The 20885-nt window shown below is 34.3% G+C and overlaps 1 protein-coding gene across 1 annotated transcript in view; it reads left to right on the top strand.

The window, feature by feature from the left end:
• GRID2 (glutamate ionotropic receptor delta type subunit 2) overlaps positions 1 to 20885 on the top strand; it is a 1450102-nt gene that overhangs the window by 751364 nt on the left and 677853 nt on the right. The window contains exon 3 of the mRNA XM_043572183.1: positions 9135 to 9419. Coding sequence (XP_043428118.1) covers positions 9135 to 9419 — 285 coding nt within the window. The remainder of the gene's footprint in view (positions 1 to 9134; positions 9420 to 20885) is intronic.

Raw genomic sequence — 20885 nt, 5'->3', positions numbered from 1 at the left:
GAGTGCTCATAAGAACATTGGGGTCAGCATGATATCAGATAGAGTTCCCCTCAGTGGTGTAGGAGTGCTGCAGGCTAGCTGCCTGGCTATAGGGGACCAGGCACAATACCTCACCCACATATCCAGCCTTTATCATGTACAAAGTAAAAATCTTAAGGTGCTGAGGAAAGGGCAAAAAACCCTCTGACCAATGGGGTGCTTGCTAAGAACCATTGCTGCTGGTGAATAGGTCAAAGCAGAAGCCTCTACCCCTCTATCAACAAACATCTTGGGTCCAGGATCTTTTACAGATATCAAGCAGAGGTGTGCTCATTCAGGGAAGCAGAAAACCCTCTCCTGACCCACCATGAAAAAGATAAAAGGTAGTGTTGAGCTATCATAGACATGAGGGGCAGCAACATTGGGCAAGACCCACGCACACAAGGTCTGCCTGAGATGGAGGCCGAGGTTGGCCCAGACCCACAAAGACCTACTGTTGAGTAACCTAGCAGTCTACCCTGGGGCCTGGGTCCGGGACACACAGGGATTTCCACTGTGGTATGTCTGGGAAGGAGCAGATGAAAGCTAAAGGAGGAGCAGGAACACTGAAGAAAATCTGACTACATAGGCCCCATTCTAAATACAAAGTATTAGCAACCTGCTGCTAGAAGAATGTGAAGCTCATGGTTCCTTGCACATAGTGATGACAACAACAACAACAACAAAATGCATATGCAGATCAACTCCTGACTAGATTCACTCACCCACACACTAACAGCCTGTTTGGAAGAGAAATGTCCCAATATGTCATATTTACCTCAATGTGATAAAAATAGACTGAACTATATCCCAATGTTGGAACTATCAAACAAAAACTAGAAAAATATGGTGAAATATACCTGTTGAAAAGGTGAATAACATAAATGAAAAGCACCTGGGTAGCTCAGGCAGTTATGCGGCCAGCTTGGGCTCAGGTCATGATCTCATGGTTCATGAGTTCAAGCCCTGCATCGTGTTCTGTTCTCACAGCTAAGAGCCTGGAGCCTGCTTCGGATTCTCTCTCTCTCTCTCTCTCTCTCTCTCTCTCTCTCTCTCTCTCTCTGCCTCTCCCCCACTCTCTCTCTCTCTCTGTCTGCCTCTCCCCCATTCACGCTCTCTCTCTCTCTCTGCCTCTCCCCCACTCACAGTCTCTCTCTCTCTCTCTGCCTCTCCCCGACTCTCTCTCTCTCTGTCTGCCTCTCCCCCACTCACGCTCTCTCTCTCTCTCTCTCTGCCTCTCCCCCACTCACAGTCTCTCTCTCTCTCTCTCTCTCTCTCTCTCTCTCTCTCTCTCTCAGAAACGAAATAAAACATTAAAAAAAATTTTAAAGAGTAGACTACTAAAGTACATAAAGGGAAATTTATAGGACTAAATGCTTATATTAGAAAAAAATATAAAGGTCTAACATTGATAATCACAGCTTCTGCCTTAAAAAAAAAGAGTGAACTAAACCTAAATTAAGCAGAAGAAAGGAAATTACAAAGAGCAGAGTCGAAATCAATGGAATACGAAACAAAAAAGCAATAACAAAAGTCAATGAAACCAAGAGCTGTTTCTTTGAGAAAGTTAATAAAATTGATAAACCTGTAGCCAGACTGATTAGGAACAAGAGATGATCCAAATTACCAGTATCAAGCATGAGAGAGGCAACATCATTACAGATTCTACAGATATTAAAAGAATTACAAGGGATATTCAAGAACACCTGTATGCCAATAAATTTGGCAATTTAGATGCAAAGGCAAACTCCTTGGAAGATACAAACTACCAAAGTTCACTGAAAAGAATTTAAATACACTAAATATCCCTGCTTCAATTTATAAAATTGATTTTATAGTTAAACATCTTCTCACAACTGAAACTCCACTCCCTAAAAGTCTTACTGGTGAGTTCTACCAAAGACTTAAGGGAGAAATAACACTATTTATATGCAAACTCTTCCAGAAAACAGAATAAATGTGAGCACATTCCAACTTATCTAATGAAGCTAGCCTTACCTTTGCTAGGATGCTTTAGCATTTATAAATCAATTAATTAATTTTTGGCATGAGAAAAAACAAGAAAAAAAATCCGTGTGACCATTTCAATAGATGCAGAACACTTTCGACAAAATTCACTGTCCCTCCCTGACAAAAACTCTCGGCGCACTAGGAATAGAAGAGAACTTTCTTGACTTCATAAAGAACTTGGTCCAAAAAAATTTACAGATTAGGTCATATCTAATTGTCGAAGATCGAATGTTTTCCCTCTAAGATCAGGGTCAAAGGCAGGGGGACTGCTCTTACCATGCCTGCCCAGCATTGTACTGTACTAGCCAGTGCCATAAGGTGTGGAAAGTCATACAGATTGGAAAGGAAGAAGTGCAGTTCCCATTTTTTATAAATATATGATTGTTTATGTAGAAAATCCTCTGGAATCTACAAAAATGGAAACTAGAACTAGCAAGCATGTGTAATAAGATTTCAAATACAAAATCAATATTCAAGATCTGATGTATTTTCTCTATTGTAGCAATAAAAATTGGAAATTAAATATCATTAACAATAGAATACAGATATGTAAATATTTAGTAATAAATATGACAAAATAAGTGCAAAATCTAATTTCACTGAGCACTATAAAACATTGCTTAGAAAATTTTAAACAGACTGTGTTAAATGAAGATACATATCACACTCATAAGTCAGAAGGAGCAGTATTGTTAAGATGTCAAAAATAAATATTTTGGAATACTACTTGGCAATGGGAAAGAATGAAATCTGGCCATTTGCAGCAACATGGATGGAACTGGAGGGTATTATGCTAAGTGAAATAAGTCATACAGAGAAAGACAGATACCATATGTTTTCACTCATATGTGGATCTTGAGAAACTTAACAAAAGACCATGGGGAAGAGGGAGGGAAAAAAAAAAAGTTACAGAGAGGGGGAGAGCTAAACCATAAGAGACTCTTAAGGACTGAGAACAAACTGAGGGTTGATGGGTGTGGGTGAGGGGGGAAAGTGGATTATGGGCATGGAGGAGGGCACCTGTTGGGATGAGCACTGGGTGTTGTATGGAAAACAATTGGACAATAAGTTATATTTTAAAAAATAAATAAATACTTTGTATAAATGCCTAGGCTGCTGAAAAAATAATATATAGCATGGTGGTAGGGGAGTGTGTGGAATGGCAGGAAATGTGAGGGCAAGGGATAAGAGTTGGAGGTAGGCAGGAAAATGTAGATTGGGGCTAGGACATTAAGGATTTTGTATGCCATGTGGAGGGTTTAGGCTTACTTCTAGTAGAAGTTGAAAGTTATTAATAGTTTTATCTGTTTTCAACTTTTAATTTTGAAGTAGTTTTAGATTTATAGAACAATGGCAAAAATAACAGTTTCCTTATACTCCTCATCCCACTTCTCCTAATATTAACATCTTACATAACCATAGTACAGTTATTGAGCACACTCAGTTAACATCAGTACAATATTATTAACCGAACTGCAGACCTTATTCAAAACTCACCAGCTTTCATTAACAATGGTTGTGTGTTTGTTTTTTCTGTTCCAGGATCTTATGTGGGATCCCATATTGCATGTACTTGTCATTTTTTATTTGGTTCCACCATTCTGTAATAGTTTCTCAGTTTTTTCATTGATCGCCTTTAATGCACAGAAATAACATAATGAGAAGTTTTAAAAATAGATATCCTTATTTACAATGAAGAAGATTGGGGGAAGTTTAAGCTGGGGGCTGTGAAATCATAGTAGCTTGGAGACAGTTTCAGTAATTGAGTTAGTGGTGATATAGATTGAACCAAAGGATTGACAGTGACTATTTCAAGAAGAGGATAGTTTTGAGAAACATACAGGAGGTAGCATTAACAATATGGGTCAACCATAGTTGATGTGAAGGAGTATGGGGTATGAGAGAGGGGAAATAATTGAAGATGACTTCTGATTTTTGGCTCTGATATTCTAGAAAAGTGGCAATAACTTCAAAGGCAATATAAGATATTACTTTTTGTCATTTTCTGTCTCCCTCTTACACAAACATAAACACACAGTTCTTCATACCTTGTTACCATGATCTTATTCCTATTCTTATAAGACATACTTTGCTGGAATACATTAAATATTCTGTTACTTATCTTGAAATAATCAGTTCTAATTCCAGATGTGCCATATTATAAAAGAATAATCATTTTAATAACTAAAATTTCCACAAAATGGTGGAAAAAATTTGAAGATAAACATACAGTATGATATGGATTATCACTCTCTTCACAATGTTTAATCCTCACTCTTGGCAGCTGAGATTATGGAGATAAAGATCAAATTTTACCTGTATCAACCGAAGATAATATTCTACACTTAACTGGCTTCTTAAAGTGTTATTGCTGTATCTTTCATCAGCTGATGATCAGCTTCAGGGTAGAGGATGAGGAAGATGTCATTTTAGATGAACTGATCATCTTATAAGTCTGTAGGCTGTGAGAAGAAGGCCTTTTTAAACATGGTATGAAGCCAACTATTTCTGGTAGTAAAAGACTGATAAATTTGATGTAATAATTTTAAAACTTATAAAGAGCTGTATAAATTATGCATAAATTTAAAAAGCAAGAAGAATAAAGACACTTATTTACTGTATAAATAACAGATGAAGGGTTGATACTGAAAATACATAAAGCTCTCCTTCAAATAAACACAAGACAAACAAACCCAGTCAGAGTCCACATTGCTTGCCTGCCCTCTGTCCTCACCTTGCTCCACTCGCTAGCATGGTCTCTGCATTTCAGCTACCTGGCTCTTCTTTCTCCTTCTCAAGTGTCCCATAGTTTTTCTGCCACAGAATCTTTGCACATTCTATTTCTTCTTTTTGGAAGTATTTTTCTTACACTTTTTCAAGAAGGTAACTTCCCTTCACTTAATTAGTTCCTGCTTATTACCCTTCAGGTTTCCACTGCAGATTCACTTCTGCATAAAAAAACTCACAGTCTAGGAAAATGCTTTTGAGCTATCAGCATAAGGTCCCCTTTTTGACCTGGCAATTACTCAGTACGTCATTGTACGTTCATTTGAATATGTTGTCTTTCCCATTGGCTTATTCTTGATTACCTTGCATCCTAAAATATCTGGTGCTTGCCTAGTATAGTATGTATATTTTATATTTGTAACATATAGATATATATGTACATACATAAGCATGTTCATTACAGAATTGTTACTAACATTAAAAAGGAGGAAATTAGGGGCAGCTGGGTGGCTCAGTTGGTTGAACACCCTATTTCAGCTCAGGTCATGATCTCACAGTTCATGAGTTTGAGCCCCACATCAGGCTCTGTGCTGACAGCTCAGAGCCTGGAGCTTGCTTCAGATTCTGTGTCTCCCTTGCTCCCTGCCCCTCCCCCACTCATGCTCTGTCTCTCTCTCTCTGTCTCTGTCTCTCTCTCTCAAAAATAAATAAACATTAAAAATTTAAAAACAAAGAGAGGAGACTAATCCAAATTTCCATAAATAGAAGACTATGAAAATATGTAATTGGAAAGTTGTAAAGTAAGCATCATAAAATCTGTGTTCTAAGACTGTCGCAACTACTTATTGGAAATGTAAGAATGAGCTTCAATTTAATGTCACATGAATGAAAATAAGAATTTTATCCAAATATAGCCACATTCTGATAAAGTAATAAATGCAAATGAAAACATTTTATAAATTCCAAACAACTGTACAAAGATAAAGAAATGTTTGGTTATTATTTATATCATTTTTATCACATCATTGTTAGTGGAACCAATTTAGGGATGGATTGAGAGTATACCCAATATTTTGTAGGTTCTTCTTAATAGCTTTTTTCACCATTGTTGAAATTTTATGTATACATTCTTTCTATTTGGAATTGAAACTATACAGAATCATTGCCTTAATCCAAAAACCAAAGAGAGAGAGAGAAAAAAAAAAAGAATGGTATCAAAATTATTATTATTCCTTTCTCTTTTGCATCTAAGAGACTGAAATTTCCTGGATTTTGTAGTGATTTAAATGACTTACAGGTTTTTTTTTATATGTGCCTTTGTGTTTGAAAACCGTGAGTTTTTGGTTTTCTGTGGCCCTGGCAGTCAAGTCTGTGCCAGATTTGAGTCCTACCTCTGTCATTTACTAATAGTATGAATTTGAGCAATGCATTTAATTTCACTTAACCAGTTTCTTAATTGAAAATGAGAATCATAATAGCTCTTCTGTACAGTGTTGTTATGAAATGTGAATGCAAAAATAAAATGACTTATAATAGGTGCTAGATTAAATGTTAGGTCCATGTCAGGCTTAGATCACAAATGAGAGGCTCATACTGGCTTTAGATGATTAAAAAAATAGTTGACTGAAAATTACTCAGTTGAATTCATTTGATGGCTGCTAATCAACCATTTTAGCCATTATATTCTTTTTAAGAAGAAATTACATCTTACTGCTTTTTTATTATAATTAAATGAATTTTTTCTATAGTTTCAATTCCTAAGTAGGTAATTATAATTAGACTGGACCTTGTAACAGTGTTTATATATAAAGACCATCTTTATATAGAAGAATTTGTTGCAAATGATGATATTTTTGGCAAACTACATTGATGATGAGTCAAATACAAAAAATACTTTTTATATACCACCTCTCAGATGATTGCTGAAAATCATGTTTGCAAAGAATGCTAAATGTCTGGATAGGCTGAAAATGCCTTGTGTTACTATATTCTCACAAGTATGGAAGCAAACGTCATGTGCCTTTTGGCAAAAAAAAAATTTTGAGGAGAAAGCAATTATCAATACTGGACTTGTGATTCATTAATAAATTAAATAAAAAAAAGTTAAATTAAATTCAGCTTTTGTAGAAACAATCAAATCTTTCTTATCTGCAATGGAAGCCTACCTTATTTTGTTAATTATGAGTTCACTAATTATAAAATTCAATATTGATTAGTGATTTTTTTCAAGAAAAATAATCCATCATATTAAATGTATTGATCAACTTTAAAATATGCCCTGACTTCAGACAATAGTAAAATATAGAAGCTACATACATTTTAAAATTGTAGAAATATGGTACATTGTATAGGAAGTAACATAGTTGGTTTGAGGAAATCACAGAGTATATACTAAAACAAATCTATATGCTAAATAATGATTTATATATGACTTCAAAGCTTTATTTCTAAATAATGAAGATTAAAAGAGACAATTTTCATATTTGACAAATGTAATACTTAAACTGAATTTTTTATCTCAACTTCTGTTATATGTAACTTTATAACTTTTGTGATAGATCAATCAATAGTGGCCTTATTTCCTACAATAATGAAACAAATTTCTGACCAATGTTTATGCCTAAATCCATTGGAAGCATAACTATAAATTCATATAGCTTTTATAAATGTTGAATTCACAAACGTGAGTAGGTTCTATCATTTTTACTGAAACTTCAATCTCAATCTGTTATGGTCTAAGAAACATTCATCCCTGATGCTATCTTTCAGATTTATTTGAAATCATATTACCTGTCTTATGCTTGAAAATAATGTCCCTGCTAATTATTAATTTATTTTGTATGTGCTGGTTGGCTTAAAATTAATCATAATTAAATGTATTTGGTGTTTATGTGCATGTCATTAGTATAGTACTTCTAAACTTACACTTTGTCAGCCTTCATTAACTGGCCAATTAATTACATAGAGGTACTTATCATCTATGTTTCAAACACTCTGTAAAACAGATTATAATAATGTGTAAGTATTGAGAATATTATACCTAGAATGTCTAAAATCTAGAATAATACCTGGACCAATTATAATTACTGACCTTCTCAAATGGAATTTATTTTACCTCGATTCCTCCTGAATTTACTTTTGATTTTATTTCTAATCTCTTGCTCTTAAAGACTAACATATAAGATCTCTCAGATCTCTTAACTCTTAGTAAGACTTATTAAATGAGTTACAAGTTATTAAGGGGTTCCTGGCTGGCTCAGTCAGTAAGCATCTGACCCTTATTCTCAGGGTTGTTAGTTCAAGCCCCACATTGGGCATAGAGCCTTACTTTAAAAATAAATATATAAAAATTAAAATTTAAATAAAAAATTTAAAAAGCTAAAAACAAAAAAAGAAAAGAAAAACAAAAGAAAATATTGGGCACCTGGCTGGCTTGGTTAGTAGAACACATGATTCTTGGTCTCAGGATCATGAGTTCGTGCTCCACGTTGGATGTAGAGATTACTTAAAAACAAGAAGGAGTTAAGAGTTATTAACTTTTTTTGCTTTATATGGTGTGTCTTTATATGTGCTTATAATTTATATTTGATCCAGTTTTAAATATTTTTTGAAGTAAGCATATATGCATACACAATGTAGTTAAAATGAAATTAAAACAACAGAGATCATAAATCATATAGTAGAGATTAGAAATTGTACAGCTAGAAACCAGAATGAAATTTAGTGAATGAAATAATTGCTGAAACTTAGTATTTGATTTGACCAGGAGTTTTCTGACTGTCAAGGAAAAGAACAAAAACATTTTCACTTTTCCAGTGTAATGAGAGACAAAGTGCTATCAAAGCTTTAGATATCAGAATAGCTCTTTTCTGTGGCCAGAAATTCCATATGTAGGCCTTTCATATTCTTTTTCACTCATTCACCAATTTGCATATTATCAGCTTTTGAAAACCTTGTATTATTTACTCAGTGAGGAATTATCTTTTCCCTGAATTATACATTGGTAATTATAAAAGTATAGCTGTCACTAATTTGAGTGTTATTATGTGAAAGGCAAATAGCAGGCATTGAATTTTCTCCAATCCTAGCAATAATCCTGCAAGATTCATGCTATTTTGCCCCCTTTACAGATGACAAAACTGAGACCAGGAAAAGCTAAATAATTTGTACAAGGTCAAATAGCTAATAAGGGCAGTTTGTTAGCTGAATCCCAATAGCACTTTTTAATTTGAAGATTTCTTCATGGACATGTTCACTAAAAAAAAAAAAAAAAAAATCCATAGTTGTGTAATAAGTCCATAAATTTTATTCACAGTTATTCCCAAAGGGAAGTTATATGAAACCCAGAGACATTTAAATATTACTGTGATTTCTTACAGCCTGTGAACTTATGAATCAAGGCATCTTGGCCCTGGTCAGCTCCATTGGCTGCACATCGGCAGGTTCCCTCCAGTCTCTGGCAGATGCCATGCATATCCCCCACCTCTTCATACAGCGCTCAACAGCTGGGACCCCGAGGAGTGGCTGTGGACTCACCCGGAGCAACAGGAATGATGACTACACTCTCTCTGTTCGCCCACCTGTCTACTTAAATGACGTTATCCTGAGAGTGGTCACAGAATATGCCTGGCAGAAATTCATCATATTCTATGATAGTGAATACGGTAAGTGATTGGGATTTGCGTGAGTTTTGTATGCTGGTATTTGCATGGCAAGCAACTTAATTAAATCTTGAAAAACTTCAAGGAACTTATCCATTGTTATCTGGTTTTTTGTTGTTGTTGTTGTTGTTGTTCTGTCATAATCTTAAAAAATCTAGCAGGAAGAACAAAAAGTTTTCTTAAGGCTTTCAGTTCAGTTGTTTATATTAAATCACTTTGAAGTCAAATTAAAAAATACTTCTTCCTAATGCTCAGTTTATAAATGTTTCTAAATGTTTCTAAAGGCAGTCTAACTCTAATATATCTTGATTTTTTCAAATAATGAGAAGTCATAAAGACAATAATGTCTTTCTCCCTTTACAAAAAACATTTATATCTTTATGTAATAATAAAACACCATTTTGGACAGATCCTGGAACATTGAAAATAAATGCCTGTTTGTATTTCTTGGTTCCAAAAAATCCCAAATCTGACACATCTTGCTTACATGCTTACACTCTTTGGAGTCACTGAGACTATATTGCTTTATAGTTCTCATGGCATATTGTCTACGATATGAAATTCCACAAAATGCCCAGTGGTATAAAGACAATTTATATAACCTCCCAAGATGAAACAAAGCATTTGCACTAAATTTCCTGCAATTCAAGGAAAAGATACTTTGTCTCAGTATTTTTACTTGTGTTACATTAAGAAAAGTAAGTAAAAATGATAGCTATATTTTTTTCCTGAATGAATGTTTTCTAACTGACTGAACCCAAGGGTGTTCAAATGTAGTTTCTCTCCAATTTTTGTCATTAGGGGGAATAGAGATGGATATAATCAAATGAGATAAAGCTAGCAGGTCTTCACGAAGAATGTATGTTTGAAACATGTTTCTTTAGAGATTTGCCTTAAAGAAGAGTCTCGGAAGATTGTCTTCCATTCAGTATGGATGGATCTAGTTTTTATTTTTTTATGTTAAAAAATCAAGGCGATTTCACCCTCTATAGCGCAACTTATTTTTTCTTAGCAAATAAATAAATAAACACTTACAAATAATGGTTTTCTTGTCATCATCTACCCAGAATTGTCAACGATATTGGAGAAGTTAAACAAGAGCAAGCCAGAAAGTGGCATCAATAGAAATGTGCACAAACAGGATGGCAGAAATCTGGAAAGCATCAAATAAAGCTCCTGTGGAGGAAGAGCAAGTGGCAGTTACATTTAGCCCTAAATATTCAAAGGTCTCATGGGGTTTTGGCAGCCAGAGCAGAATTAAACTTGACGGGTAGATTTCAGCCAGAAGTCTATGGCACTCTCTAGAAGCAGACTTGTCTCCAGGACGGAAATCCTTATTTTTGTTGCTTAGTTCATATTATTTAGGGATCACAGAACGAAGACCAAAACTGAAATGAATAAAATAAACAAAAAGAAAATAAAACATAATTGGCTCATCAGTAAAAGTAAAGATGGGACACAAGTTTGAAATTCCCTGACAGGATTCCTTAGTGGACACAGTAAACTCTACCTCTGGAAACAATATGTTGAGTATGCCTTTGTCAGTTTTTTTCCAGTCAGGTTATCTATTCTTTTTATGACCTTTCGAATGGTGTTCTTATGATCTCCGTTCAAGCATAACTTGAAATAATTAATTTTTAAACTGTGAATCTTTCTTGGCACGGGGCGTGGGGGACATTTTTTAGTTAGTCCTGTCAGAATAGTTCAATAATATAAAGAACAGAAAAGTGATTTTTGATGAAAGTTTTTTACAACATTAAAATGAGATTTTTACTCTCTCATTATAAATATCCATGAGGAAAGAATATCCCTTGCCATCTTGTTTCCAAGTCCTTACATGGATTACAGTTAGGAAATTCTTATAAGAGAAGACATTTTTATTACTGATAAGGTAAATGTCTTTGAAAATGTACACAAAATTCATAGTCATAGAGAATCGTTTACATACATGTGAAGTGCCTTATTCTCTTTTCCACTATTTTCCTTTAAGTAAATAAGATGGCTATAAATGCAGTGTATGACTGAGTCCTCTGTTAGAAGCAGGTTTGTTTTAGAAATAATAATACTAAAAAAAAAAGTATTTTCTTTTACTCTGATGATACACTTGCTTTTGACTTACTTTTTAATTTAATAATTCATGAAAAATCACCCTGCTTGTATCCTTAAAATTATTTCCAGTAATACTCTTGTTTAATAAAAGAAAATTTCACTTTGATAATCACAATAAATCTTGCTGGTAAAGAACTGGGCTAGAGTCCAAAATAAACATCAAGCTATCCAAATACCTTCTACCTTGAAGAGGGCTACATGTATTTACATATCCATTCATCAATGTCATCATTTTAAGTTCAAACATTGGAATTATACTTGACTTTTATCTTGGTTATCAGGAATTGCTTTCATTAAGGAATGGATTAAGCATCATCTGTGGATGAAATAAGTCAGCCTACTGGAGCCAAATGTTATTGAAGATGTATTTTGCTTATAAAAATATACTTGAAAAATAAGAAAAAAAAAGAATAGGCTTCTATATCCAGTTAATTAGAGAAACACTTTTTTCAAAAGCAGTTAATTATGATTAAGGGCACAGTATAAAAGGCTACTTTAAATTCCTTAACAAAGAAAATTCAAGTCTTTGATTCTAAGTAAATGGATGAAACCGGAAAAAAAAAATGTGGAAACTTTATTTGAATGGATTGATTCAAGACATTTTTAAAAGGCTTGAAAGAGTTTAGGAAGTGTTGAGCTTTTTAAAAACTGTGTCATTTAAGAAATATTCATTGCTCACTTGCTTAGTGCAATGCAAAATATGAGATAAAAAGTTTTACAGAATGTAGTCTTAGCCTTTAAGAAGCTTACAATTAACAAAAGAGGTAAAATATTTATGACCCTTTTAATCGAAAAAATAGTGTGTTAAGTCTCATGAATGGTGTAAAGTGAATGCAAATGATGTGTAATGAAGAAGGTGTTGAATTTTTGGTAGCAGTGATCAAAGAAGGCTTTACGTGTGGACTTTAACCTTGAATGTTGCCTCAAAATGCTAGCTAACTTTCACAGTGTATGAGAGACAGTCACTCAAACAGAAAGTGTGAACAAGTATTCCAGCAAGAAAAATATTAAAAATATTATCTCTGAGTGTTTAATTGGCCAGGCCCTAAAGTATTTTACATTAGCTCATGTAATCTCAAAAGCTCTATGAAGTTGGTAATACTATTATCACAATTTTACAAATAGGAAAACAGGGGGGAAAAACTGAGTAACTTGCTCACAAAACACAACTAAGGTAGTATCTGAGCTGAAATTTAATGAACTATTACCCAAGAATATAATTAATAGGGCTAATCTTACAGAGAGCATTTATTATACCCAGGGTCTATTCCAAGTGCCTTGCATGTATCATCTCATTTAAGCCTCATAGCTGCCCAGCAGCCTGCTGCAGTAGATAATGACGTGATGGTGATGATGATGATGATTTTTGCAAGTGAAAAGAACATCAGGTAACTTGCAAATAAGTCGAGAAGCCTGAATTCAAACAATGATAGTCTCATATGTAGTCCTTGCTTTCAACCATTAAGAGTATTTTGATGCTGTAGAAATAAGGATAAGATTAATTTCTGACAAACTGTAATTTTTTTTAAAAATTACAAAAGAAATACATAGAATCATCATTATTAAAGAGAGACAATGACATCAAGCCTGCAGATCTTTAACATATTAGTATCATTCAAGGAAAAAAATACTGTATGTCAGTTTGGAAGATTTGGTTATCATTGGAAGTATGGAAACAGGACAGCCATTGGGCCAAAGTAGCTGATTCATCAGCACAAACAGGTACTTGCCTGCAAAATAACCTTCCTTCCTTTCAGATTTGCCAACAAAATGCCAAGTTTATTTGAGAGACCAATACTTCCAGTTGAAAAACTACATTTTTTCAGCCTCTCTTACCTCTTGGGGCTGTTATATAATATCGTCAAGAACTACAAGGCATCTGAGATTTTACCCTACTTACAAGCTAACTTGTGTGAGCTTGCATCAATTTCATGGGTACTGGCAGTAAGCACTATACTCCTTTAGAGAGAAAGAGGACTTTAATACTCATAGTGAAGCAGGCAGCATGAGCCTCAAGTTAATGTTGGTTCCTCTTGACCTCATGTCTCACAGGGCTATGTGGAGCCACTCAGGCGGGTGCTATACATGAAACGGGCTCATATGACAGCTAAGAAACCCCTGGCTTAGGGAATATGTATCTTTTATGATGGGCTTCTAAGTAAACATGCTCGGTATATGTCCCAAAAAAAAGACACTATCTTCATTGTAAATAAACCTGTCTTATCTAGGGAGAGCTGCTCCTTCCATAATGCACAATAAGACATGAAACCTATGGAAATTGTCTCCCGAAAATATTCATTCTTTGCTTCTACAACATTGTTGACTTCTGGCAAATTTCCCCCTAAATATGCCAGTCCTAAGACCACTCTGGTTAATCTTACTGACAGGAAATAGGATCAAATCTATTCAATTTGTCTCCTCTGCATTTATTTAAAGATACTATAAACAAGATTTTAATGAGCAAGATTGATCTCAACTATGCCCCTCAGGGTCCAGGACTTAAATAAATCCCATGAACTGTCAAGACTCTACTTTAAAAAGTCACAGAGCTTCCTCCTTAAATTTCTGCATAAACCATTTTACTTGGCCAGAGGCTTTGATCCAAGTAAATAGAATTTATTTGTGATTGCAAAGAGTCTGCCTGTCTCACAAGGAGAAATTCTGTCATGTATAACTACCATGGCCAGTGGTTTAGGCTGACCTGACTGACTTCTAAGGATGAAGTGGTACCATTGATCACTTCAGTGAAATTTAGGGGAAAAAAATTCTAATTGGATGGCTCTGATCATAGGGAAAACTACCTGTAGGTATACTTCAGTAACAAGTCCGGGTATGGCTCCATATGGCTCCCCCATATTACTAAAAGTAGCCTCACTTTAGAGATATCTCAATAAAGTACTACATTTTCTGCTGCTGACATTTACTTAAACAAGTTCTCATTGCCACCCCTAATGAGTGACGCATGTCTTCAGGAAGGAGGTAATGTTCATATAAGAACAATAGTTCTGGAAGTGTATATGACGTTCCTGGTGTGGGAGTAGGGATGGAGAGATGGAGGTTAGAAAAGAGAGGAAGGAAGTGTTACATTGCTTGGACCCCTGAGTGAGACATACATCAGTAGGGCCTTCAATATGACTTCTTGCCAACTAGTAGTTCTGAGTTCTCAATTCATATACAATATTTGAGTCCAGCTCTAGTTTAGGAGGCACAGACTGAGGGCAGTCAATATATTCTGTCTTTATTGTCTATCTCAAGGGTTAGGAACCTACTATTGGGCCTGAAACTTGTTTTTGTAAATAAAGTTTTATTGGAACACAACATGTTCATTTGTTTACATGTTCTCTATGTCTGCTTTTGAGCTACAATAGCAGAGTTGAGCAGTTGCAATAGAAACAAAACCCAAAAGCCTAAAATATTACAATCTGGCCCTTTTAAGAAATTGTTTACCAATCTCTGTTCTATGGCATTAAAACTAACATTGAGGATACAAATTAGAAAGTAGGTGCATCTCTGAATCAGGGTAGACTGGAAAAGAACACAAGATAACCTTTCATGATAACACAAATATTCAATATCTTGTTTTTAGTGGTAGTTACAGGGCAATACAATAAATTCTCTTTGAACTACACAGGTAAGGTCTGTTTGTTTTATTGTATGTAAATTATATCTCAGCCAAAACTTAAAAGACACACTAATTCATCAGATATTTGAAGAAGAAAAAAGGAAAAAGGGGTAAAAGCAGAAGTTTTAAACTAAATAGTGTAACTGAATCAAGATCATTTAGAGATTATGGAGTCATAGAAAAAATTCATTTAAAATTGAATGTAGTAGACTCCTAGAACCTGAATTTTATAATAGATCAAAATGACTAGAAGAGCTTTTTAATCATCAGAAAACCTGAGTCCCATCACAGGCTCCTGGAATCAGAATTGTTGCAGGGTGCCTGGGTGGCTCAGTTGATTAGATGTCTGACTTTGCCTGGTCATGATCTCATTGCTCATGGGTTCAAGCCCCATATTGGGATTTCTGTTGCCAGCACAGAGTACTTCAGATCCTCTGACTACCCCCTCCCAAAAATATATAAACACTAAAAAAAAAAAAATGTTGCAAGGTATGCATCAGCAACATAAGTATTTTAACACTCTCCAGGAGGTTCCAATACTGTCAGCTTTGTTCCTCTAGAAGGCATTTGGAAAGAAATTTCAGTAGACCTCTTCCTTCAGCATCTTTGATTCATAGCATTGTTTCCCCTTCCAGAATATTCCAAGGGAGAAAGAACGCATTATATTTTGAAGGAGCCTATTTCACATTTGTACAATGGGTATTTCTAGCTGTCAAAAAAACTTTCTTTATGTGAAACTTAAAACACTAATATTGGACAAAATGATCCATTTTGGATAATATAAAATGAGAATGATTTTGCTCAAAATCATTTATCAATAAGTGAAGAAAATGAATATGCCCCCTGAACCCTTCTTAGTATTCTACTGCATAAGTACCATTTTCAACATGAGCAATTTCCCAATTTCAATGTGTTGTGCTTTTCAAATATTCCACTTTTCTAAATGTCTTTATCCCTATCTATTTTGTTTTTTAATACCTTTGTATATGCTCTGATACATTTACTTTTTATACAATACACCAACTGCTATCTTATTGCCTAAGAGAGCGGAGTGAATCCTCTCTTTTTTGGAAAACAAAACAAAACACACACTTGTACTTTGTGGTTTTTTTAATAATTTCTGTTTTAAAAAAAATTTAATCTTTATCACTTAAAGATAATTGTATCACTTTTCATTTTCTTCACTTATTGATAAATGTTTTGCAGGAAATTACCCTTCTAATTTTGCATCTCAATTTGCTTAGATTTCAACCAAATCTCCAGGAGGAAGTTTGGTCAATTAGGTGGAATATGATATTAAGGAAGGCTCATTAAAAGCAATTGGTAGTAGTCCAGGGTAGGCTCACTATCAGAGAGGTGTATGCAAGGAATTAGTTGAATGCACTAGCCAATGGCTAGATTCCAGAATCAAGGAACTGACAATATACAGAAACCATAAAGTTATAGAAAGCTATAGAAGTAGGTAGTTCTTAAAGTAGAATAAAAGCAGATATATTGCTTTAATGGGAGGATTCCATTCTGAGAGTATTGATGACAGAAAAGTTGAATTTCATAGCCGGGAGGACTGAATAGAACTGATTTACCAGAGTGACATATGGAGTGAAATTGAAGGGTGCATTAGTGAATGAACTACTTGAGTTCTTTAATATCCTTTACCTAAAACAATATTGGTCCCACAGCCCAATACTGGATTTGATCTATTGATACATCTATTAGATGGATCAAGTTATGAAGACTAGAAGTGTAATACAATGACAGGGATCTAAGCAGCTTTTTACAGTAATGACATGGAGACATGAACTTATTGAAAGTAATTAGATATTTTACCATAATCTATTACATAATCTCTACTTCAGTTTATGTATTGGTTTCATTCATAAGCAAGAGAGATGGCATTAGTGACTCCAAGCATATCCTTACAGATTATTACACTAAAGAAAGACCCTTTCCCTGCTTTGTCTGTATAGCAAATATCATACATGTAGGTATGTATCTATGCATCAAATCTCAGGCCATGTTTGGGTCCATTGCTCTTCCCTTAATCAAATAATTTGGTCAGGCATTTGGTGGACTCTCAGTCACCAACCTGAATTATGTGATGGGTGAATTACCTCTGGGTGAAGGGTAGGCATATATGGACCCATGTTCTTCTTTTTCCAGTTAAGGGAACCTTGCTTATAAGAAAAAAAATACTTAGTTAAGCATTAATTAGATCATTTTATTTTAATTAAGTTAAATTTTAAATTTTAATTTAATATTAAATTGACATATATGAAATATTTTAAAACTATAAGTACTTGTCTTTATAATTCAACATTTAAAATTATTTCTAAAACACACACCTATTAATTCTACTTTGAATTTGTTTTTGTTGGTTGATTTTGGTTAGCTGGAACTTATTTATGTTTTCAACCTTTCTGACATTTTCCTTAGTGCCAGGATAGTATATTCTCTTTTACAATAAGTTTTTTGGCCATATGTAAATTTCTGCTCTAATTTGTTAAACTGAGTACTTCTGAAAATCAGAGACCTTAAAGTGCATAATAGGTGTTGATAAAATATCTTAGTATGGAAATGATTAAATGAAATATACATTTTTCTCTTTATATAGAAATAAAATATTTTAACACCCGTCGACACAAAAGCAAAGAAAAAAAAAAAGAAAAACAAAACTCAACTCTAAGGATTACTAAATGAGTTACTTATGGGCTCTCCTGAATTCTGAAAACATTAGTTTAATGATTCCAAATTAAGGGTCAATACATAATCGAGTGACCTGAGGTACTTACACACTACCATTAAGTACATCAGTGTATCACCCTTTCCTTACAATTACATTGCCATATGTTAAGCCCCTTTAAAATGAACACTGGCTGATCATCCTCATGAATGCATTCCAAGGAATAACATTTATTCCATGCATCTTGATGTAGGCTTAATCAAGGCCCGTAAAATGGACACATTCCTCTTAATTGATTGCAAATGTTTATAATTACCCTGAGAGTTTTTTTTTTCAAATGTCTAATGACTATAATATTATTAACTATCTCTCTAGACAGTCTTAAAGCTGTTTATTGCTCATTTGGCCACTTTCCAACTTTCAGTTCTCTCATTTACTTCAATGTGCGTCAATAAGCGTATAATTAATCCAAGCATCTTATTGAACTATTTCTTTTCCTTTAGTACGTATTAGGCCGAGTAGTTAAAAATGATATATTGAACTACTTTGGATTTGTTCTTAGTCAAATGTCCTTATTGATCAGCATTACTGTAAAGATGACTCTCATACTAAAACACTATGATCTAATGCTAAAATAGTAAGTTCTCATTAAATAGAAAATCTTAGTGATGGGCCACTGTTGCTAGACTATCACCTCAAAATCTAAGATGGCATATTATCTTTTTTTTTTCCTAAATACACTACAAATGGCAAGGAAATACTCAGTGGAGACTTAAACTCCCTTTGAAGTAAGGGTTCTTCTAAATAAAAAATTTTAGATCACTCAGTGGTTGAAAGACTTATTTTCTCAGGAAATGAGGCATTTTGTACAGTATGCTTTGCTATCTATTCATATGTTGGGAAAAGGCATTCAGCTCAATGATGTAGCTCACATATCTGGCGACATGACATATTCCTTTTTATCTAAAAAAAAGTCACAAGATTCTACATAGTAATTTTAATGCTCAGAATTCTGTCATCATTTCAGAAACTCCAGGATTGGCTGAATGCAGTGCTAGTCTCCTGCTCCAAGTGAGGTCTTCAATGCATTAAGTGGTCAAAATGATTAAATATGCCTAATCTACTCAAATGAGGGAGAGAGATGAGTAGAGGAGAAAAAAAAAAAAATCAGAGACTTAGTGACAAATCTCTTTTCCTACCAAATTCAGTATTTTAAATTGGATATTTGAATATAATGATCTTGAGGAATGCCATCTGATATATTCCAGATAATGTCACTAAATTTAGTTAAATTGCAACTATAGTTTGGAAAATGAGTAGTCAAGTGAGATTCTTCTATCTACTGTAGGGCCTGTGTTATCATCAGATGGTATAATAACAAACTCCTTGAGGGCAAGGACTGTTTTTTGTCTTGCTCAAACATTCTTTCAAAGTTCTTGACACATAATAATTGATTCTAAAAGGGATCTATTTGGATGCTGACCACTGGTTTGCAATGTACAACAGGATATCATACTAATGGTTTGGGGGTCAGTTTGGACATGTATTTATACATTAGATTCTAATATAGCCTGGGATTTCTCTATCCTAATCTAATTAAATTTAAACCATTTTTAATATAGAGATTACATTTAATCTCACATTAGTAACCATGATAAAGTCATTATTTTACATAATTTAATAAAATAAATAATTGAGCTTCAATCAGCCACTACCTCTTGGAGAGTTTTTTGTGGGAAATGGTCTGAATAGGTTACACAATTCAGATGTCAGAGAAGTTGACAGTTGCTATAATGTCAACTTCTGAGGATGTTACCTCGGTCAACTTTTAGTCCTTATAAAGATTTCCTTTTTTCATTTTTTTTCACAGAAAAAGATAGCAGAAGAAAGTTAAGAACAAATGGGACTTTTGACTGGGTTAATAAAGTCTTGATAATGAAAATGTACCTTGCTTAGAAATTTGTGCTTAATAAACTGCTTTAATATTTCACAAAGCCCTATTTCCTTTTATCAGAACAACCCAGTGATTTGTTTAAACATGTTTCTTTTCATCAGTAAGGTGTAGTTAGTTGCTATTAACCCTGTGTTTCCATTCCTGGCTTCCATTTCTTTTATTGGCATTAATTACACTGAATCCTAATTACCTGTGTAAGTTATCCTTTGCTGCACTAAACTGGATGTATATCACGGATAGGAACTGTGTTTTTACCTTCATCACCAAACTATCATATATTTACAAAAAAGGTTTTGTATTAGTCAATACCCTTTCTCTTGAAAGGGACAAGAATTTACTTCAAACTAAGTGAGCAAAAAGAAAAAAAAAATTTTTTTCGTTGACTCATGTAGTTGAGAAGTCTAAGGAACAGCTGCCTTGCCTCTGTTTTACCTCACACATTGGCTTCTTTCTCAGCTTCTCTCTAAACAACACTGGCTGCGCAGTCCCAAAAGTACATCATACCACGTGTGATATAAAAAAGAGATTTTTCTTTTCATTATCCATATATCAAATCTCAGTCCTCATTTGAATCCTGTGACTATCCAGGGATGTGGTGAGCTCAAATTGACCATCCTGGGATACATGACCATCGAGTAATAGAATATAGAACACAATAGAATGTTGAATACAAGGGATGGGGACAGGTTTGTTTCTTAAATGAAAAATGAAGTCTTGTTATTTGTAATAAAGGAGAAGAAATACTGGGAACCTAAAAACAACAGACATCAACTATGAAATTAGTTCCAAGTCCATAGGGTAGGTGGGCATAAAAGTAAGGATCCGAACCTGGTTGTCTGACATCAAGTGTACTGTGTTTTCCATAGATAATTGTTTCAAAGAAGAAAGATGCAATGGTTTATAAGGGCAAATTACTTATAATGTCAAATTAGCTTGAAAACCAAAACAATAAATGCAAGGAAAATTCCTGGATACATTCTGTCCTGTGCCATCCAACCCCCTCACCCCTTCAGAACTGAAGCACTTATTCCCCAATCTGTGAGAGCACTGACAGCTCAGTACCCTCCCAGGAATTGCCCTCAGCTGAGGAGAACCACCCAACCG

Source organism: Prionailurus bengalensis, chromosome B1 (genome assembly GCF_016509475.1).
Source record: "Prionailurus bengalensis isolate Pbe53 chromosome B1, Fcat_Pben_1.1_paternal_pri, whole genome shotgun sequence".
Classification (NCBI taxonomy): Eukaryota; Metazoa; Chordata; class Mammalia; order Carnivora; family Felidae; genus Prionailurus; species Prionailurus bengalensis.
The sequence above is the reverse complement of the archived record's forward strand: the minus strand, read 5'-3'. Positions and strand labels throughout refer to the sequence as shown.